Source organism: Haliaeetus albicilla, chromosome 10, assembly GCF_947461875.1.
Source record: "Haliaeetus albicilla chromosome 10, bHalAlb1.1, whole genome shotgun sequence".
NCBI classification, from domain to species: Eukaryota; Metazoa; Chordata; class Aves; order Accipitriformes; family Accipitridae; genus Haliaeetus; species Haliaeetus albicilla.
Window position 1 is genome coordinate 31,104,713 of NC_091492.1, and position 22,961 is coordinate 31,127,673.

Below are 22,961 nucleotides of genomic sequence, written 5' to 3' on the forward strand. Positions count from 1 at the left end.
CTGCGATGGCCTTTGACATGGTGTTTGCAAAAAGATGACCATGTAGGGAAGTGACAGAGCACTTCATACTAGGATACATATCTGGGTATGGAATTCTAGGCAAAGTGCCAATGACATTTGTGTATCCAGGCAAATATCTTTCAACTGAGTGGCATAAATAACCAGGTGATAGGTTTCTCTCCTATGCTGATATCTAATTTGGAACAACTTTCTACAGGTCTTCCGTTACAAAATAGTTGTATTTAATGCTTTGTTAATTTGAAGTAGCTGTATGTGGGTCTGACACATAGATAATTCTTTGTTGTAGGAATTGATAGATTGGTATTGCAGTTCAGGGGAATTGGGGGAATATATTTGCCTCTTTACATTGCAAGAGTTCCCTGAGAATAAGTAGCATTGAACCATTACCAAAACCGTTTGGTATTTTCAGTAGCTTTGAACCCATTAAAGATAACCTGCTCGGCTTAGCATAACCCAAAAACAGTGCAATAATGCTGTATACTATTACTTTTTATTCTGGCTCTGTAGGCTATTTGTAGAGTTTGACTGCGTTCATTATATAGACTATTCAGTCTGCCTTGTGGCCTTCTAAAATAAAGCTTCTGGAAGATAACTTTCTTTAATTGATCTGTCAACTGTCAACAGAGGAAACGGATGCTGGTTTATTTGACTTGAAGTAATAGGGGGAAACTGCAGGTCTGCATTATCACCTTGCAGTAAATATGGAATAATCCAATTCAGGTTATCCCTCAAGTGGTAGATAACATACTGTCTTATGTGTCTCTTGGGCATCAGTGTGCATACAGATACTGCGCAACACTTGATGAGTAATTACTGGTCCTTATGCCTAGTAGCTAACAAATTCGACATAAATGCTACACTAAAATTTTGCAGGTGTACTAGCAGATACTGTCGTCCATGTTTGCTGAGAGACTGTGCAGACATGAATTTCTTAACCGTATATGTTAGGAAGACTTTCTTCCATGTCCACTTAAGCAGAGATGGTGAAAAAGATACTGTACAATCAACAGGAACTCTTTGGGATGAAGTTGGGGTTACAGGTTTGGTACGTATGCCTTAAATTTGCTTGCAGACCTCTGGTGGGCATAGTTCTCAGAACTGTAGTGTGTAAGGGTTACTAAGATACACTGTTTGTTTCTTAGAATTGATGAACTGAAAAAAAAAATCCAGATGCTGTCCTCAAATGGCTTTTCAGTTTGCCTGTCTTAAAATGGATTATTGCGCTGCTATAAAAGCTCAAGTTTATTGGAGGATGCACTCTAAATTTGTAACTAGTGGCTGTCTTAATAGATTAAAGATGTCCTTTGTTTTAGTTGAGTTCTTGTTTGCCTTGGTTAAAGTAACATTTTAAAGAGAAACTTAAACCAGCATGGCCTTAGTTCTTAGAAGTTTTGTATGAAGTCCAGTCTGACAAATTTGGGAGCAGAAATGAGCTTTGTTCGCTTCCGTTGTATTTTCCTGTCTAAAATGTTCTATTTTAGATACAGCATATCTGATTTTCTGTAATTTAATAAATGAATGTTCATTAGTTGCAATCTGTAAGTGACCAAACTGGAGTTAGAGTAGTTCTTCTTTTCCCTGAAGTGCTAAATGATGGTTCTTGTGATCTGTTGTTACATCTGTAAGTACTCAACAGCTTAAAAATACGGAGTTCCCCGAAGCTGTTGCTTATTATTAGTGTGTATTCCAGAAGACTTAGTTTTAAGTTTATACCTGGCATAAAGTGTGCAAGAACTACTTTCCAAGGCTTTTAATTCTAACTGCAGAGTACTTTTAAGACTCTTCCTAAAGCATAGATGCCTTATAATTAAGGAAAGATAAATTTTGGGGTGAAGAAGATTGGGAAGGAAGAGTCTTCAGGTGAATTATGTCAAACTCCAGTGTGGTTATGAAGAGCTACAAGTTCTCTCTGATAGTATAAGCAACAAATGTTGATGTTGCAGATCCTGCTCCAAAACATCTGGGTCCTTGTGCCTGTGTTACTCTTCTAATAACTAGAATTGATTTTCAGGCTCGGTGCTAGAGATGCAGAAAAAAAAATAATGAAAAGGATGGAGTAAGACTTAAGTCCAGAATGGTGACCTGCTGGGGGCTGTTCTAAAAGCATACTGCTGAGACCATCTCTTGATATGGAAAAAAGTTGACTGCAAGTTGGTTTGTGGTGGTTTTGGTTTTGTTTGGTTTTTTTTCTTTACCTAGTACAAATTGTCGGGTTTGTTTTTTAAAGATGAAGCATGTGTTCTGCTTTTTCTGTAAAGTACTACTTTTGAACCAGAAAAAATATGAAAGTAGGAGTGGTTAATAAATACACATCTGAGTAGTGCTCAAATCTGTGAGCTTCAGTGAGCATTTTGGCTGTCAAACTCTTTAACACATCAGAGACAGTTTTGAGATAACCGGATGCAGTCCAAACTCCATTCCATACTCCACTGAAGTCTGGAGTTACGTGAGGTTCAAGTCAGGGCACAGCCTAAACTTGCGTCACTTTCAACACACATTTGAAAACTTAAGAAACACATCTCCAATTTTTTTCCCAATTCTTGTAGCATTTCCCTCCAGAGTTGCCAAACTTCTAAGTAAAAATAGTGAAACTAATTCTGTTCTAGTTGTTTGAATTCAGAACATATCTGATGTTCTATACTCTGATTAGAACCAATAGTGCAGGGGGGTTTTATTATAAGCACAAATAGTACTGAACAAAATGCTTGAACATCAAGATAATGTTCTGTTAATACCATATCACCCTGGCAAAGCAAGCATTTTTTTTTAAGGCTAAAGAAAGCTTGCATTTGGAGCTATGCTGCACTTCAGAGTTCTTACTGTTTGTTCTTCTGTTACCCAAATGCAGCCTAACTTGGAAACAGGACTTCAGCTTTGGTGTGACAGTGTCATTGTCTACCTGATCTGGCAAAAGCTGAAGGTTAACTTAGCAGTTTGTTCTTTCTGCTATTAGATATTTTTATAGGCTGATAATAAAAAGAGTTTTCAAACTAGAAGACAGTGGTATAGATTCACTAGTTAAAAGCTAAAGCTAGACAAATTGAGATTAGAACTAAGTGCAGGCTTAGAGGCAGGGTACCTGTCCATTGACACATCTTATTTAATGTTCTGGTGCCCTCTTCAGAGCAAATGACACTTAAAACTATGTTTTTACAGAATGAGAAGAAATAAAATAGGAATAATTAAAGTCTTATGTACTGTTTAATAACAGTATATCAATTTTTATCAATACAACCCTCAGTTCTGACCTCAAAATATTTTGTTCTCAGAAGGCTAAGCTTTTTCTGTCTTTTTCGTTTTCATTGATAAGACTGCACTATGTGTAAGTGTTCTGTTTGAAATTTTTTTAGCTTCTACCTCTAACAATTCTTAGGTTAAGATAACCACACTTCTGCATATGCTGCACTGTAAGCTCTGTGGATGTTTTCTGTCTGTCCAGAACGCAGAATAGCATATGATAGAGAAAGTTATTTCATGAATGTTTTCTAATATGTAGCATGCATCATAAATGCAAAGAATGAATGTATTAAAATGTATTGTTCTGTCATCTTGGCAGTAAAAGCAAATGCTGTTTTACTAGTATGGTTGAAACTGAATGGATCAGTGCTCTTGCAATCTTTGTCTTCTTGGAAAATAAATCAATCTTACTGTTTTGCAGTGGAAACTCAGACTTAATGTTTCATTGTGACTCTTCAAATTTTGACAATTTGGCACTCTTGGCCTTATATTAAAGTGTAGGTGGACTCAATAATCTTCCTGTTTTGTAGAGCTTCTGACTTTTGGTAGCATTTTATTATACCCTGTTCAGGAAGCGTTAAATACTTAAAACCTGTTACTACGGAAGAAAAATTAAGTTTCTGATGGTCTAAGGAAATCAAACACAATAGGAAGACTAGATTGTGTGCATGCAAGGCAGGGAAGGGGAGCTAAGTTGATCTCGTGTTACGGAAGCTTAATACAAAAAACAGTTGTGCTGCAACAGCTATACTTCTAAATAGAAGCAGTCTGTTCTGTAAGTTTTAACTATTACTGTTGCCCAGCAGAAACAGTACTCAGTTCTGGTTGATCAAAGTATGTAGCATCCCATATGTGTTATTTTAAGCTTATTCATTTCAATTCTTAAACTTTAAGGTGATACCCATGCTTCATGTAGGAAGTTTAAATTGCCTTACTAGTAAATATTCACACAATGGTGTCTTTTCTAATTTAGAGGATAAGAAACATATTTTTGGGCCAGAGGGGACTTGAAAATAACTAACTCTTCAAGAGGCTAAAGATCACATTAGGAAAAGTGGTTTAAATAACTGTACCCATAATAATATGTAATGTTGAAAACAGTTAAAGAAAATAGTTGCTAACACTTATTCCTTTTCCCTTTTGAGGGTAAAAACTCATGCATAGTGTATTTTGAATCGGAGATGTTCTAATAGCAGTGTGGTAGGTTATATCTGCTGGATTTGATAGTGTATCTACCCTAGCCTGATGAAATTAGAGCATCCTGATAAAGAGGAGAAAGACCATAGTGTCTTAAAAATGAAAACACATGGAATGTGTCAACAATGAACCTTAATCTGTTAAGACACTTAAAAGGGGGGAAACAACACAATTTTATACTTTAAAAAAATTATTTTTCCTCTCCATTTGATGTTTTATGGAAGTTGTTTTGGGGATGTTTTTACTGACTTTCAGGAACTGTTTGTGTTCCCAAATTGTTCAACCATATGCTGAAATAGTATCCCAGTTCCTCAGAACTTGCCTAAAGAAGAGTTATCAAATTGGACAACAGTGGCAGAATAGTTTAGAGCTGTACTGATAATCCTTATTACAAAAGTCCAGTTCCAACCCCAACCTGCTGATAGCACATACAGGTCAACACTAGCTTTGGTTAATGATAAACATAAATAAGAAAGGGTTAGGTACATGTTGTGTATGAACGACCATTCTGACTTCTACAGGAAAAATTACTCTCATTTACTGTGATTGCTTAGAGGAGCTTTTTGCAAACAGATCACTTTCTTTCCTAAGAAGATGAATTGTTCTTCTAACACATTAACATACAAAAGAAGCAAAACTTTTCACTTCTTATAATGTACCTGTCTGTAAACCTCCTCTTAGCAAGTCTTCAGTTGTGGGAGGGATCAGAGGCAGTTAACAGAGTTGGTATCTGTGTTCAAAGTACACATTTAAAGTAGTAGTTTTGTTTTGAGGACTCTTGTGTATCATGGTGGCTTTGAGGGGATAAAGTTAATATTGCTTCCTGAGCCTGCCATCACCAACAAGGTTGATTAGAAGATCTAGAACATCATTTGAGACTTGAAAGATAAGTATGGCCCTACTGTAGTCTAAAGTTCTTTGTTGATACGCAGTTGTAGCTAAAACTATGTAACAGGGACTGAAATCCATGCAGCTTTAATAGTTTATTTTCCCTCTGGCTTCACTGTTCATAGAATATGTGCCCTATCACTTCCACCCATATTCCTGGGCTGTTTAAACCACAGGCTGATCTAGCCTGCAACATGCTAATAAGGCATTTTGGCTGTAGAGGACTCCCAGTGAGTGTCTCAAATGCTATTCTGACAGAATTCTGAAGTTAAATGTTTAGTATTATTGCTGTCTTGGAATTAAAGACTTTTGTTCATGAGGAAGCCCCTTTGTGGGGAACTGCAATCATTTCTGCAAATGCACACCTGTTTTGCTTGATGTACTCAGTTCATAAGTAGGGTTGTACTACGCTTAAAATCAAACATATATGTAAATGACTGTACATAATAGAGTGGAAATTGACCTATAATATTGCCACAATGCTGGGAGGAGTAGGATAAAATGTGGGGAGCTTTGAACTTGAGAAGAAAAGCTAGAGTGTTGGGTATAATCAGTGGGGATCTTGGCAAGATAACATTGCTAGTTATAGGTAGCTGAAGAACCTACTATTTTCAGATATTAAATTGTCTGTATCTTCAGTGAAAGCATATGGCTTGTTTAAAATGATTGACATAAACTTCAAATTCATACTGCAACTAAATGCTACTCCAGCTTCTGTCAAAGAGTGGAAACTGTAAATTGTCTGCTTCAGTATAGACTCATGCACAGTTAAATGAAATGGATATTTTTTTTTACCCCCATATGGGGGCCAGGTTGTTTTTAAATAGATTCCTTTATTATGTGCTGAAGTTCAGTATTAAAATTCTAAAATATTATCTTTTGCGTGAATAAAAGGATTCTATGAATAAAGCTGTAATGATTTGAACCAAATCCTGCTCTTGCTCTTCCCAGAAGCAGTCAATTTTACAGTTAGAGGGCTGTTTTAATCAGTAGTTAAGTACTTGTCTAAACTACGCTTTAAGAACATGTATCTGAGCAGTTTTGAAAGCAGCTTATGTTATTTCTTCAGAGCCGTTGTAGAAATCAAGTGACTATTTGGGATTAAAAACTTTGGTTAAAATAATGATTGAACACACTTCTGCAACTGACTTGCTGTTTTAGATGTAAAACTGCGGGATTATATTCATTTAGACTGTAGCAGCTCTGTACTGAGCAATGCAAATGCATGCTCACCTTCTAATTTCTTGTATTTCAAGCCTTGGGTAGTGGGTTCTGTGGACTGAAATGTAATTGAATTTAAAAGGCCCCCCCAAAACCCCCAATTTCTTTCCAGTGTTAAAAGTGTATGGAAAAAAGCCTTCTACTTGCAGATGCAATCTGCACTAGACTGCTCACTGAAAATTTCCTGTGGGTTCCTATCTGTCATAGGTTGTTTTCCTATCTATATTCAGTTTCAGTTATGCTCATGAAAGTATATTCAAGACTATAAGTGACTTAATGTCATAGCTGTTATTTTGCAAAGAGCTGTTTAAAATAGTTCTGTAATTGACCCTGATGTACAGCTTTCCTTGCTATTGGAAATGCCTTGAATATTTTGCTACAGCCTTCTCAAACTGAGATGGTGAGTGAATAATGTGTCTTATCTTAAATTGTTGAGATAAACTTAAAGCTGCAGTATCATAATAAATTTAACACTTCAGTTCTGGTGATTCAGGCAATTGATAGTAGTAGTTCTCATGGGAATACCTGATGTTTGAATATCAATAGCCTGCTAGAGCAGGGGTCCCTCCTAGTACTTCAGGTGTTGTGAATATTGTGTTTGAATTTGAACAACTTGGAGCTGTTCATAAGTAGGTTGGAAAATTGCTTGTACAATTTGCCGTATGTTCTGTCCAGTTACTTGAATCTGTTAAGACTATTTTTTTTAACAGCTTCTTCTTTGTGTTATGGAGTGATTAAGTCTTTAACAGCGTTGTCAAATGTGGTAATGTATTTGAGTTGGCTGTAGTTTTCCAGCTGCTTTAAGTACTTTGAAAATGTTTATGCGGATTGACAGGCGTTATACCACATCGCACTGAGGTATTAGCCTGTTGTTCAGTGATATCTGAAAACCAGCTGCTACTATATGTCTGCATACAAACCTCCTCATGACATCAGGAGAGCATATTGAATAGTTTTGCCATTTTTGGCCTAGGTCACGGTTTGTCTAATGCTATTTTCTCTTGCTGCTCAAGGGCACTGTGGCTTAAATTAGTTTTCACATGCTATAATACAAAAAGGGAATTTGTGGCTATTTATTGGATCCCTTCATATGCATATGCTTACAAAAACACGTGTCTAAGTCTCCAAGCAAAACTAAGCAATCTTTTGCTGATTTTACTGGTTGGGGTTTCCTTGACCTTACAAAAAGTCACGTGGTGCAAGTTTACTTAACATTTGAAGTAGCACTTAATTCTCTTTTCTTCAGCATTTTGTTCCATAGTTTTCCTGTGTGAGTGGTTTTATGTTCTAAGGCTGTAACACCACTGCAGAGTTTTTCGTGGTGTTATTTGTTAATGTGCATTATTGCTGTCAGTTGCATAAGCAGTTCCTGCAGGAATTGCAGCTTGTTTAACTTTACTGCAGGGACACAGTCCATTTACGGAGAAGACCAGCTCTTTTTAGCTAGTTATTCTCCCTTCTTGGTTTCTTTGCATTATTTTATAATAAAAAGGAAGTTGACACTTGAGTACTCACAGTGCTAAATTATGTTAGGATTGTTTGATTATATGCATTCATTGGTAATATTGACATGCAGAATGTAGACACCCCCCCCCCCATGAGTCAGAAACATGACTCTGATTAATATGCTTTAGCCAGTTAATTTGCTTGCAGACGTTTATTTGCAGTAGTCACAAAACGGTGGAGCTTTACTTTTTTCTTAAAAAACAGGAAAAGCTAGATAAGAGAAAGTAAGAAGGTGGAAGAATTAATTCAGGGATGGTAGAGATGGTGGAGCTAAACTGGCCACCACACAGCTCTGGCAACTGACTTCATTATTCTCTGCCATCTGCTGCCTTGGTGTCTCAGACACTTGCTAGTGGAGGTTTTTTGGTTTGTGGGTGGGTTGGTTGATTGGGTTTTTTCCCTCCAGTGTTGTCTTCTGCAAAGTAGAAATACAGATGACAAGATAAACATAGCATAGAGTTTCGTGAAAACTTTAAATGGGATAAGGATTGTGATATATTTCATAGAGTAGCATTACTGAAAAATAAAGCTAGTGTATGATCTGAAATTAACTTCCAACTCTGAAACACCTGGCAGTATTCAAAGCATAACATTAAAAGAGCAGATTTGCAGAAGCATGTTATTCTCACAGTTGGTGCCAAAGAAAAGGAAAATACAACTTCTTTTAGTTTTTAAATAAATAAATGTGGATAATGCTCTGATATTGGAGAGCAGAGGACTGACTTTGGGCACAGAGAAAACAACCAGAAGACTTTCCAGGAGCAGTCATTCTGAAAAGGAAACTTGATTCACCTTAGCTATGGGTTTTGCTTGTTTATAAGTACATGTTCTGAAATTGATTTTTCTCTTGAGAATATTTTCCCTTTGCTCTCAAGTGGTAGTCACGTGATTAGAAAATCCAGTGATTTGCAACCTCTTTCTTTGAGGTTAGGTAGGGGTAGGGAATCCTGAAGGCAAATCTAAATTGCTGAAGTATATCAGATACTCAGAAAACTGGAATATTGCAAACCACAAAAGCAGTAATAAGCTGTTAGTAACTGTTCAGATGACTTAAGGTTACTGGAAAATCCTTTTCCTGGCTGATAGAGGTAATAGTATGCTTGGTTAGAAATCTCTCAAATAGCAAAATTCTAACTTTGTCTTGTTCATTTCTTTGTAGTTGGAGACAAGGTTCCTGCTGATATAAGAATTACTTCTATCAAATCTACAACTCTAAGGGTAGACCAGTCAATTCTCACAGGTATAATTTCTGTGAATTTTGGATAATTATGTGCATAATTGAAAGTGCCATTTCACTGTTTGTTTAGAATAATCCATTAGAAACAAGCCTGTAGCTATTCAAGCACTGTGTTGCATTCAAGTGCAGTAAATTTCTGATCTAGTAGCTTAACTCTTAGAGTGGCTGAATGTGTTACTTCATCATTATTGGCTTTACATGTTCACTTTAGTGGGACGAACATTCTTAGTGAGACTAGTAATGCCTTTTTGGTCTGTCTTTCCTGCCGCCCTGAGACACACAGTAGTAACTTGTGGGAGACTAAAAAAATGAAGAATTTCTATTCTAGTTTATGCAACCTTCTAGGCTGGAACATCTTGTTACTGCTCAAATATGAAAGTATGGAAATCTTACTAAATGTCTTCTGTAACAGTTACCCATTTTCTCTCACAAGAGAGTAACTTTTTTGAAATACAGGCAGCTTGCTGTTACTAAAGACTCGGCACACTAAAGCCTTATTTGCTGAAATTCTGTGCGTGCACATTCATGTGTTTTCTGGTACCGTCTCTCAAGTGCAGGACCTATATTTAGAGCACTTCTCAGATTTGTTGAAAACAAAATAAAGTAGCAGTACTTCTGAATATAGGAAAGAAGCTAGGAATCAACCAAGCATGCTATAATATTTTTCTCTCAGCTGGAACATGAAGATCTGTCTGCCTGTTTTGGTAGCATAAATTAATGTTAACTAGTCCTGAATTTTAAAACAGTAAAGTATTCATAAGAAACCTATTTTTAATCCTCAAATCTGTCTTGAAACAGACCCCAAAGTTTCGCAGTACAGATCCTGAATAGCACAGAACTGATCAAGCTTACTTATGTTTAGCATAAGAAAATGTAGGCACTCCATGTTTGTCAAACTATCAGAACTGAAGTAGAAGAAATCCACCAAAAGCCTACATAAAGGGAATAATTCCTTGTCTTTAACAGAATTATTTTTTAAAGAAAATCTTTTCTGTTTTCAGCCTATTTTAAGTTGATGCTTGAGTCTCCTAAGCAATAAAGTAGGACTGAAGTCTAAGATGCTACTTAACAAAGCTTTTAAAAGTAGGAAGCTTTGGCTCTCTTGAGCTTACAAAAAGTAGTGTGCTCTTGGCTTCAGTCATTGAGTTACCACCTTGTGAAATCTGATGTAATTAACATCTGTTTTTATAGAAAAGAAAACTTTCTATACCTGTGTGACATGTTTATAGAAATTGATATATTTAAGGTCTTTATGGAAGAGTTCTCTGAAGACTTCCAACTAAAGGAGTTAACTAACAGATGCCTGCATGACACGTAAAAAAAAAAAAAATTCTGCCAGTAAAACTGTGATGTACACCATGACAGATGTATAACTGTGGTAACATCTAATTATTTAAATGAGAACATACCTCTTACAGTGCATAGACAATAGAAATGCTCGTTTCTGCATAAGAAGCACACAAAACATCTAATTCATGCAGTACATCTTCCTACATTAAAAGGAGGAGTGGAGTACCAGCTGCTTACTTTTCTTATTCCTTCAAAGATGTGTATGCTGACTATGTAAAATGTTTACTTAAATCTTTTCCTGTTTTCATTAAAAGCCAGCCATTCAATCTTTTTGGTCAGCTGAAATACTTCCTGTTTCACTTAAACAATTAAATAAAATCATTTGAGGAAAGAAGTTTGACATCTTAAAAAAATTTAGGACTGAGGATTATAACTTTTTTATTCCCTACAGGACTCAAGATGATACATGTATAATCTCTTCTTAAGACTACTGTCTTTATTTTAGGTGAATCTGTGTCTGTTATTAAGCACACTGACCCTGTGCCTGATCCTCGTGCTGTAAACCAAGACAAGAAGAACATGCTTTTTTCTGTAAGTTATTTGTTCTGAAATTTTCAAAACTCTTACAATACTGAAGCTGATAAACAAATGTGCAGAACTTCAGGACTTCACCTAAAAGCTGTATGACTTCTGTGCTGTATTCTCTATATGCATCTGTATGCATGTCTCCATGTACATCGAACTGGAAGATTTCAAAATTAGAAGTAACTTTTAATAAAAGCTGTCTTCAGGCAAGATGCTTGTTGAAACCAGTTTATATGAGGAAACTGATTTTTGTCCTTCACAAGAAAGTCTTGAAGGGTGGAGCACATGCACTTTTAAAGTACTTCTATACTACTTTTCTAAAGTAATAGTTCTTAAGACTGATAAGAATGCCCACACAAATTGTGATATTGTGTTGCTAAAATTGAGAACTAGCTTTCTGTATAAGAATGAAACATTTTATTCAGATCTGTTTAAAGGAAGCATTGAATGCCTTTCAGATAACAAAAATAACAATTCTCTTTATTGTTGGTATGCTCCTTGTAGAAAATCTTGTCCTTTTCCATGTCAAGTATGTTCACACAGGGAGCCCCAGAGAACACATCTGTTACTCACAGTAAATAGCATTAAGTCTGGCAAAATACAATCCTAATTAAAAAAAAAAAGGAAAAACACACTTAAGATTCCAATTGAAATACATACTGCTTACTCAGCAGCTGTGTTTGACTGTGCTGCTTATAATAGATCAATACTGATTCATTTTGAGCCCATTCTGTGAGCAGAAATGCTACACTTATTCCCTTACAAATACTGGGGCAATGTCATTCTCTTCCTCTTTACCTTTTTCTATATCCTAGCTGAAACACAGTCTGGACTTGTATAAGGGTTTTGGTTTTGGGGGGTTTTGTTTTCTTCATCAAAACCTGTTTATAGATTGACAAGTTTTCTCTTCCCTTTTCTTTATTTACATTAGGGTACTAATATTGCTGCTGGTAAAGCTATGGGAGTGGTTATTGCAACAGGAGTAAACACTGAAATTGGCAAAATTCGTGATGAGATGGTGGCTACCGAACAAGAGAGAACCCCGCTCCAACAGAAGCTGGATGAGTTTGGAGAGCAGCTGTCTAAAGTCATCTCGCTTATCTGCATCGCTGTTTGGATAATAAACATTGGTCATTTCAATGATCCAGTTCATGGTGGCTCCTGGATTCGAGGTGCTATCTATTACTTCAAAATTGCTGTTGCTCTTGCTGTTGCTGCTATTCCTGAGGGTCTGCCTGCTGTCATTACCACCTGCTTGGCTCTTGGAACCCGGAGAATGGCCAAGAAGAACGCTATTGTTAGAAGTCTTCCCTCTGTGGAAACCTTGGGTTGCACCTCAGTTATTTGTTCTGACAAGACTGGTACGCTGACCACGAATCAGATGTCAGTCTGCAGGGTATGTTGAACTAACTTCTTCTGTTTTTCTTTTTCTCTTCAGCCACTCTGTTTGAATAGTCAGCATTGCTTGAATTCTTTTGGTGGCAAGTCTTTTGGTTCTCATATCATCAAAATCTTGCTTTATTTTCCTAAGATAAGCTTCCACTTTTAATTCAGTTTTCCACTGTGTAGTGTTTAAGCCTTTTATCTCTTCCCTTATTTAGTCATGGCCAAAAATAGCTGTACCCACATTTGATGGAAGAGAAAGTTGTTTGCAAGCAGCTTTCCATTGATTTGTCTGTAAGCCATTCAGTCTACTGGTAATTATTTAGTATGATTCCTACCTTTCTGAAACAGGATAATAGTTACACTGTAGAAACAGGATGTGTGCGAGTGTAAAGCACTTGCCTCTTTAATTTAGCAAGATGACAACAGTGGAGAAACTTAGCAATGAGAAAAAGGTAGAAGATTTGTTACAGTAACTTGGATAGTCTAAGGTGTTTTCACTACTGAGTGGTTCTACCTTTATTTGGTTATCTTATCTTCAGTAGCTCTTACTGATCTGATGTAGATCACTAGTGTTTTTAATGTGCAATGTTGCATGACTAATCTGGCAACTTGCAAGTGCGGTTGACCCTGTCATCAGCGTTGCCAGGGTCATCTTCAATGTATGGCATATTTTTAGGTAAGCATAAGTTATGTGCCCCTCTTCCCTTCCCCCAGTATTCTTTCTAGTGTTGATTAATTTGGGACTTCTATAGCTAGTTACTTAATGTTTGTTCAGTTGCCAGTTCTCTGTGCTTCCCATATACTTGATATTCTGTGTAGGAATTTTATGGAGAAAACAAGTTCTTCTGTCTAATAATTGTAGATGTTCAGTGGCGTAGGAGCTCTATGACATCAAATGTTCAGAGCCATTACACTGGGTTAGAATTCCAAATGTGTAACTGTTGAGCACTGCACACCAGTGGCAAAAGTTTGTAAGCCTTAAGCACTTTATTCTCATGTGATTGATGGCTTTTTCTTTCTAACTGGTGGTTGACTCGTTCTACTTCCTTAGGTATTGTAGTATTTATACCTAAGAGACACAAAGCAGCTACTCATCAGTATTCCAGAGGAGGTTACTTGCAGTAGAGTTGCATAACTGCCCTAGTCTTTGCAGGGATTTTTCATCATGCAGATGCAAAAAGCAGAAGGCTTCCTGGTTAACTCATCATTTAAGTTGTGTTTATTTAAAAGCTCAAAATGCTCTACTCCTTATATTTAGAGGGCTAAATGTTTTATATCTTGTGCAGTACAGCTTCCTTGGTTCCTTGTTAACCTCTGACAGCTACAGAATAACCTTAATTGCAAGATTTTGCAAAATGTAGCAAAATCCTAATACCTGTAAACAATATGCTTATTCTTGGTTTTACTCTGAGAGATTGCTTAGCTTTCTAAGAAGACTGGTTTACAACAGTAATTCCACTTGGAGTTTTAGTTCTCGTGTTAAGTAGTAACTCCCAAGTGTCCAAAGGAACCCTATACTGAAATGTTTCAGTCAGAAATGATACTGCTTTAGGAGGAGACTTGAAGGATTGTTTTAATGTCTTCCTGTGCTATCTCCCTCTGAGAATGAACTTACTCTGCTTTGTGGGCTTTTAATTTATCAGCTTGTCTAGCTTTTTGATTTTTAAAATCACTCTGAGGATTATAGGGTCTCCAGACATTGATGCAGATCAGTTACAGAACACCTAATTATTAGGCTGTATTTTGTGAAGATGCTTGCCTAAAACATAAGGCAGCACAATGAGGGGAAAGTAGGACATTGCTAAAATGTGGTATGGCAAAATGGCTTATACTAACTAATGGGTAAGAAGTTCCATTAAGGTATACTATCAATTGGTGAGAAATTATTTGCTTCTCTACTACCACTTTAGCAAGTCACAGTAAGAGTATGACAGCTTCAGGCACTATGGGGTTTTTTATCTCTGTCTTCACAGATGTGGTTCTGCCTGCAGCTCTCCTAGAAAGGAAACAGAAACAAAGGAAAGACAGATGCAGGTGTCTTATGGGGTACAACTGCATCCTTCAAATTGATGTCTTTATTTGCAAATAACATTTCAGCCTGTGCTAGAAGGGAACTTGAGCTGTCTGAATGTTTTCAAGCTACCCAGTGCTACTGGATGGCAAAGTGACTTATAGCTAGAAAACGAGGACAGGAAGCAGTTTCACTTAGTGGCTGGTATTAAGGGAAACTGGCTATAGTCTGACTCTTGCCTAAAACCTCACCTCTTAGATCTAGAAGCTTCTTCTGTTTGTGGATGCTTTTGTTTTTACTTTGGCAAGAATTGTCAGTTTCCAAGCTGCCCTATGCTGCTTTTGATTGGAACTGCTGTTTCAAACTTGTACATGAGAATTAATTTACAATTCTGAAGCCTGGGAAGATCTTGGGTATAGTCAGGATTGTCAAGTGGATGTCTGAGTGGTCTTCACAGATGAAGTTAAGCATACATAGTTTATGTGTTTTTCAACTCTGATGTAGTTGTGGCACAATTTAGTTTTCAAATGAGATCTGTTAAGCAGAAGTGCTTTTTTCTGTACTTCTAGCTTCAGTATAGGGAGCTGTTCAAACATATACGGGATCAAAGTGCAGAGCATTGTATCTGGTTTTGCCTAGTTTGTTTATTCAACCTGAACTTGCCTCTTGTACCTGCTTGCTTCAGGCCTGTTTAAATCTTTTGCATTAATTATTGTTCAAAGATAGTAACGCTTCTAACTCTAATTTCAGATGTTTGTCCTGGACAGAGTAGAAGGAGATAGCTGTTCTCTGAATGAATTTACTGTAACTGGTTCAACCTATGCTCCCATGGGAGAAGTGTAAGTGTTCTGTTGAAGTTAAATATTTGTCTGTTTATGCATTGATTATTACTTTAGGTTTGAAAAGTGATGCATGTAATAATATTCAACAGTGGTTGTTAATAAATGAAAGCTCAGCCAGTGAGAATGCACACTGAAGGACTGGGGGGGGAAGTAATTAACAGTAAAAGGAAGTTAAATTCTAGAAAAGTAAACCTTCATGAAACTTAATATAGTATCCAATATTGCAATGTTCCTTTTGATAATCAAAAAATAAATTAGGGGTAAGTTGAGAGGATTTATTTAACTGAAATCTTGCTGGACTGAGATTAGCTATCCCAGTGCTTCAAACTGAGGTTTACTTTTTTATTTGAAACAAACTGCATAAATCTGCACAGGTAAGCCTCTGTTCATCTGTGAACACAATGTTTCCAACTCCCCTGCCTCAGAGAGGTTAGGAGGTTTTTTTTCTAAAGCATTTTATGAATGTGTTGGAGTTAATTCTTAAATTCTTATACTGTAAATTCCTGTCCCCTGTCCTCAGTAGTTTATTGGACTCGGTGCATCTACTTGAACAGATGTGTGTTTTGTCTCAGCCTTTGGTATTTGAGCTGGTGTTAAACCCACTCCCTTAGGAAAGGAATTACACGTTTGGTTTACTTTATCAGTTGTGAGTCTCTTCTAGTAGGATAGGTGGTTCATCCTGACAACTTCAGGAATTTTTAGGGCTCTGCTTCTAGGAGAGCTGCTTCTTACTGGATTGTTACAGCTCCTTTTACTTGGCCAGCCTTTCAGGTGTTTTTAATCTTACTGCTTCAGTATTACTTGCAGAAAAGAATTCTACTATGTATAAAGTAGAATTGAGATTCAATTATTGTAAACATTTCAGCCTTGTGGAGTTTCACATGCATGCCTCTGACTCCATGCAGTCTTCACCGATCTGAGTAGTAATTATCTCTGTTTAATTTTCATACCAGTCAAGACCATGGTGTTCTCAGCAGCTTGAAGTCTTAATTCCCCAATTCTCTTTTGTTTCAAAGCTAACTGTTGTCAAAAGCTTACGCTTTTGTTTCAGGAGATGGCATTTACTTTAGGCAAGGTGACATTCTAGATCTTGTAAAGCATCCAGCTGTTATGGTTTAGCTGGTCCCGCAAGAGCTCTAGATAAACAAAATAATAAAATATAGTGTGGTGACAGATGTCGAGTATAATAAGACAGTCATCAATGTATGTTAATGTTCTGGTTTTACTTGCTGAAATTGGGGAAATGTGAACAAGCATGTTAATCGCACTGCATTCACGTACTTAAAGAACTTTCTGTGAAAGGGAAATTACCACAGAAAGGCTGTTATTGGAGCATAAGGAAACAAATAGCTAAATTCTCAAACCTTGAGGGCTGATTTAGTTCTGCTTTTTAAATCAGTGGCTTTGTAAGGATTTTAAGTAAGGTGACTGACTTCACCTTGGATTGCAGACTGTCGCTGAAAACAGTTTTATGGGGTCCTCAGGAGGCAATCTAGTCCATTGCACTACCCAAAGCAGGACCTGCTCTAGATATGAACCATTCCTGACAGATGTTTCTTTGTTGTACTTAACTTTGGATGCTGTTGTCTTCCACAGCTGTATAGGCAGACTACTGTATTTCATAACCATTAAGCATTTTTGCAATAAATCAAGAATTTTTCACTTACTCTTAAATCATTTGATACATAACTTTCCTTAAGATGCATTCAGAATATAAAATTACAAATATTTCTTACTGAAAAACTAAAATGTCATACTGACTGATTTCCCAGGGATGTTAAGAGATTGTTGAACAGTTTAGAGTAGTTTTGTCAGGTCTCAGCACATGCAGTGCGCATGCTTACTTGCAAACTGAGAGCATAATACTTAACAATAATTAAGTACTGCAGCAAAAGCTAGCAGATTGCATTTGACCTTCAGATGAGTTCATCTTTAGCTAATTGGAAAGCCTGAAGTTTCAAGAAAAAAAAACCAAACACTTTATCCAGAACTGACCCCAGCAACTTAGACTCCATGTGCACTTGCCATTCTTCAGAAATTGTTAAGGAGCACACAGACAAGAGGGAAAAAACCCAACCAAACAAACAGAACAAACCTGGTATAACAAGTTGTGGATATTCAAATATGCTAGTTTCCTTCAGGTTCAGAACAGGTGATAACAGGAAGCATTAGCTGTGATAGATGAGGTGACAAACTGAGAGCTGCTGGGATGTTTAAGGAGTTGAGAGTTTAAAGCCACTGCTTATGGCTGTAGAATTATATGCAAAACAAAACTTTAAAAGCATACTTGTTTTCTTAAGATGCATTTTGTTCACATGCTGTGTTACACAACACTGGAATTTGTTTGCGGTACTACAAGAGACTGAACAAAAGCTTACATAATCAGACATGTCATAGTCTATGTTACGAATTCTTACAGAGTAGTGATCCATGTCTTTCTACCACCAGATCTTTTTTTCCCTCCTTGAGAGCTTTAATGAAAGATGTTGTATATGAGTTGTGTTGCTAATTTTGATGGGGGGGCAATAACAGTATTGAACACTGTCTTGCTTCTTTTATGCTTACTCTAGAAGTATGCTAATGTTCCAGAAAATGAATTCATTTATTATCTATTTCCAAATGTGAAAGCAAAGAAGGTGCTTCTTTTTTGTGATATCTAAATGGTGCATTACTTGAGGAAAATGTACCTTCCTTCTTTCTAGAGACTTCAAATATTCATCATTAAGTGTATAAGACTACTAGAAAAAAGTGTTTCTTTTTCTAGTGGAATTCGTATTGTGAAATGACTTAGCTTTTCATTGGTTTAGGAGGTTCACATATGGTACAGATTAAATTTTAAGAAATTAAGGAAGCCAAATCTGCTTTTATGCTTGACCAGTGCATGTATTTCATGCATGGCAGTAAATTTGCAGAATGTGCAGTAAGGTTAAGGAAGCTAAACTCCTAAGTTATCCAACAACATGCCTTTCCTACTTGGAACTCCCCTCCAAGTCCTGCACGTACTCTAATACTGCTTTCGTATGCCTCTTCACTAAGCTCTTCACTTCTCTTCTACATTGCTATGTGACTGGCACTGGAGGAAATAAGGTTTTGTAATTCAGGTAGTGATTTCATTGACAATCATGTCATTCTGTTCATGACTCTGATCTAAATTTCAGAACTGACCTTTATCAAACCTGCTCTTCTCAACAATTTCTGGTTCTGTAGTTCCAAGTCCATAGCTAACAAGCATTGTACTATATGGAAATACAGTAAAGGGATTAAAGAAGGTGAAAAGGTGAGATGCTAATACTAAATAACTAACTTAAATCTCCCCCTTTTCTTTCTTTGGAAAGGCATAAAGATGACAAACTTATTAAATGTAGCCAGTATGATGGCCTTGTGGAACTTGCAACGATCTGCGCGCTCTGTAATGATTCCTCTTTGGATTACAATGAAGTAAGTACATATCCTAGAACAGAGGAGAGTGTGAGAATGAGGATGTTTGTTCTGATCTGTCTATGGTAATTCCTTTCAGTGGTAAATCCCCTTCTAAGTCAAGGTGCAAGAGTATTTAGGTCCTCTTAAGTATTAATTCTGGGAGTGACTTGTTTGTTGAACACTGAGAAAACTAAAGCCAAGCAGCAAGTGTAATCTGAAACTTGGAGATCTCCTGCTGTGTAGCATGCACTGCTACTTTCTTGCCTTGCCTCGCCTCGCCTTCTTAAAGTTGCTGCATCTCATAATGACTTAAATGGTTGATGATATGATAAAGTGCTGACATCCTTCTCTGCTCTGCAAAGCTGCTTTTTAAAAATAGGTTTGCTTGTTTTGTAAGCCATAGTAAGTCTTGTGTTTTCGTTTGCTTTGTGTTAACTAAAGGCTAAGGGAGTATATGAAAAAGTCGGTGAAGCCACAGAAACGGCACTTACCTGTCTGGTTGAAAAGATGAATGTATTTGACACAGACTTGAAAGGACTTTCTAGAATTGAACGTGCAAATGCTTGCAACTCGGTCAGTACTCTTTTATCTGGAATTCATTGGGGAGTGAGTTTTGTAGTATGTATTATTTAAATGCGTTTTTGTACTATTGTTTTTTTAAAAGGTGATAAAACAACTCATGAAGAAAGAATTCACTCTGGAATTCTCAAGAGACAGGAAGTCTATGTCTGTCTATTGTACACCAAACAAACCAAGCCGCACATCCATGAGTAAGATGTTTGTTAAGGTCAGTTCCTCTCTTGAGAAAGTGTAGCTGTGGAACAGCTGTAAAGGTAGCACAACAGGAAAAAACTATGGCTCAACTAACTGCAGCTTGAAGTTGAAGGAAGGACTTTGTAATTTGATCAAATGCTGTAATGGAAAGGGTTTTATTAAGCTAAACTATGTTTGGGGTTTTTTTTTTTGCCTCTGCAGGGTGCTCCTGAAGGTGTAATTGACAGATGTACACATGTCCGTGTTGGAAATGCTAAAATACCATTAACCTCAGGAATTAAACAGAAAATAATGTCTGTCATTAGAGAATGGGGAACTGGTAGAGATACATTACGCTGCTTGGCTTTGGCAACCCACGACAATCCACCCAGAAAAGAGGAAATGAATCTTGAGGACTCCTCAAATTTCATTAACTATGAGGTAAGTTTAGTAAAATATCCTTTTAATACTACTTTCTCTCCCAAACTGGAGAATGGTGACTCCTTATGTTTGATTATTTCTTGAGGAAGTTATGTCTGAGAACTTGTTCTTCCTGGGTGTTTTTGATGTCAGATGCCATAGTTAGCCATGTGTGTGGAGGGAATGTTCAGTTTAAGAAGAGACTGTTTGTGTCTTTGAAGAAACTGTGTTCTTGATGGCTGGTATAGATGCTGCTGCTTGGCTAAAAGTATACGAAGAAACCAGTTACAGCTAGCTGCGAATTGTATTATTTTACATAAGTACTTAAGGTCCTCAGGATCATAACACCTTAAACTGTTCTCAGACACTGACTCTGAAAAATATTCCAAAAATTGCATTGTGGTTTCAGCTTCAATGATTTTCAGTTTGAAATTGCTCAACTGCAAGACCTCTTTGGGGATTTTGTGATGAAACATACCTGTCATTCTGTGCTCTAAGACTCAAGTTCACTTCCCTGCCTCCATGCTGTCAGCTGCAAAAGCTCAGTCCATGATTATCATCTTAGCTACTCTGTAATTTTCCAATGAAATCTGTATCTGGGATTGGGGGGGGGGGGGGGAATGACAACAGTTGTATGAGAGTTTTTGGCTTGTGCTCAGTGCTTCTGGCACTGATTACAAAAACGACAGACTTGACTGCTTGCAGGTTGAATTTGCAAGGCTGACAACCAGAGCACATTTTAACTAATAAAACGAGTGCCTTTGTAGCAAGATATGTTTGGAAAGGTAGGGTCCCATTTCAGAGTGTGGTCATGCTTTGGGAATTAACTGTGTCCTCCCATATGCTCATCATGTAGAGGGTACCATGTAGCGTTGTGATTCCAAAAGCATTAAATTCTTACTTACCTCCTCTTACTTGCTAATGTGCATGTAGATTTGTGACTTCTCAGTTCTTCTCCAGCTGTCTGAATTCAGTGTCAGAGCTAAAGTTCTGTGGAGACTTAGTATGGTGAAACAGATAACCTCTTTGAAGTAACCCTTTCAGGGGAAAAAAAAAACTGACAGAAGAGCAAGTTATATTGTTAATAATACACTGGGTTTGACCAAATGGTGGGATGACATAGGCCTCTGTCTTAATTGCTCAATGTAGAACCACGTAATATTGTGGACAAGGAGTAAAAACAAATGTCACTGCGCTGAGAGAGATTTAGCATGCAAGCAGAATGATTGTTTCACTAATGTCAGATGAGAAATCTATAGGATCTTGCACTAAAACTTGGTGCTGTCTTGTTTCAGACCAACTTGACCTTTGTTGGCTGTGTGGGTATGCTGGATCCCCCAAGAATTGAAGTAGCGTCATCTATAAAGCTGTGCAAACAAGCTGGTATTAGAGTTATTATGATTACTGGTGATAATAAAGGTACAGCAGTAGCTATTTGCCGTCGCATCGGTATCTTTGTGGAAGATGAAGATGTTTCTACAAAAGCCTTTACTGGTCGTGAATTTGATGAACTCTCACTTGCTGCCCAAAGAGATGCTTGCCACCATGCCCGTTGCTTTGCTCGTGTAGAGCCTTCCCACAAATCTAAAATTGTTGAGTTTCTGCAGTCTTTTGATGAGATTACAGCTATGGTAAGTAATTGAACTTTTACTAGGTTTGAAAGGTGCACGCTGTGTTTAAACCCCAATGATGCCTTTTCAGACTAATACCTTGTTCTGGAAAACACCTGCTTCCACATTTCCCTGAACTCAAAGCCTCAGAATAGTTCTGCATTTAAGTGATTTTTAAAGATCCAAAACCACACCCAGTGCAAAATTCCTTTCTGATCCTATATTTAAGTACCCGCTTTTGTTTGGTTGGTTGGTTGGTTTGGGTTTTGTTTGTTTGTTTTTTACTTTAAATTCTTGTTTTAGACTGGTGATGGTGTCAATGATGCCCCTGCATTGAAGAAAGCAGAAATTGGAATTGCTATGGGTTCTGGTACTGCAGTGGCTAAAACTGCTTCTGAAATGGTTTTAGCAGATGACAATTTCTCAACTATTGTAGCTGCTGTGGAAGAAGGACGTGCAATTTATAACAACATGAAACAGTTCATCCGTTACTTGATCTCCTCCAATGTTGGAGAAGTTGTTTGGTAGGTTTAAAATGTTTGTTTCTTTGAACTAGCATAGTAATGATGAGTCTTCTGTTATTCATTTAATTCCAGTATTTCTCACTAAAACTAGAGAAACAGGTTCTCTAGGTAATTGATCATTGTGATTGTGCGGAAGTCTGCACACTTCTAGCCTAGTCTTTACTGGAGAATTTTAGCATACCACAAAAGATTCACATTGCATTGCATATAATGTTCTAGCTCAGTAGGTGGCTAAATGCTTTACAGTTACTTCTGATCGGAATAATTCTCTAGAATAGGAAAATAAAAACCTTAATCAAATATTACAAGATCTGGTATTTCAGATAACTTAGTCACATATATAACTGAGATGCTCGTTTAATGTCAAGTTACAGAAGAATGTGTCTTATGTGTCTTTGGAAGGAATGGTGACCCAAGGCCACAGAATGCATTTCTGGTAACAGAATGTAAATATTGATCTCCTAACAGTTACTTATATCAAAGCATACTTTCTCCCAGAGTGGAATGTAATGCAGTAATTGTCTTCCCTTGTTTCTTGTAAACTTTAAAGCTGTCCTTCATATGGCTCTTGCTGCAGACCCTGTTTCTGTTCTGTTTATTCACACAGGCTTGGAGCCATGAAGGTTACATGCTCATTAAATTTTTGCAGGGACTAGTAGTAATCTAGCTAAATGAAGCTTAGTCATTTGAGCTAAAATGCTATTATGTCTGCAAAAGCTCTAGTGTCTTCTAGAAAGTGGCTTACAAGCCTTTATGCACATATGTATGTATTTACCTATACAGACAAGTAGAGCAGGGAAAAAAACCAGGCTA

At 37.1% G+C, this 22,961-nt stretch overlaps 1 protein-coding gene across 2 annotated transcripts in view; it reads left to right on the top strand.

Annotated features, from left to right (window-relative positions):
- The window catches only part of ATP2A2 (ATPase sarcoplasmic/endoplasmic reticulum Ca2+ transporting 2), a 47,785-nt gene that overhangs the window by 14,430 nt on the left and 10,394 nt on the right, over positions 1-22,961 (top strand). For both annotated transcript variants that reach the window (XR_011326635.1, XM_069794757.1), the window contains exons 6-15: positions 9,230-9,310; positions 11,103-11,188; positions 12,114-12,578; positions 15,330-15,418; positions 18,757-18,859; positions 19,283-19,414; positions 19,506-19,628; positions 19,817-20,035; positions 21,310-21,645; positions 21,928-22,148. Coding sequence is in view for 1 of the 2 variants with exons in the window: in XM_069794757.1 (XP_069650858.1) it covers positions 9,230-9,310; positions 11,103-11,188; positions 12,114-12,578; positions 15,330-15,418; positions 18,757-18,859; positions 19,283-19,414; positions 19,506-19,628; positions 19,817-20,035; positions 21,310-21,645; positions 21,928-22,148 (1,855 nt within the window). In the remaining variant the exon portion in view is untranslated. The remainder of the gene's footprint in view (positions 1-9,229; positions 9,311-11,102; positions 11,189-12,113; positions 12,579-15,329; positions 15,419-18,756; positions 18,860-19,282; positions 19,415-19,505; positions 19,629-19,816; positions 20,036-21,309; positions 21,646-21,927; positions 22,149-22,961) is intronic.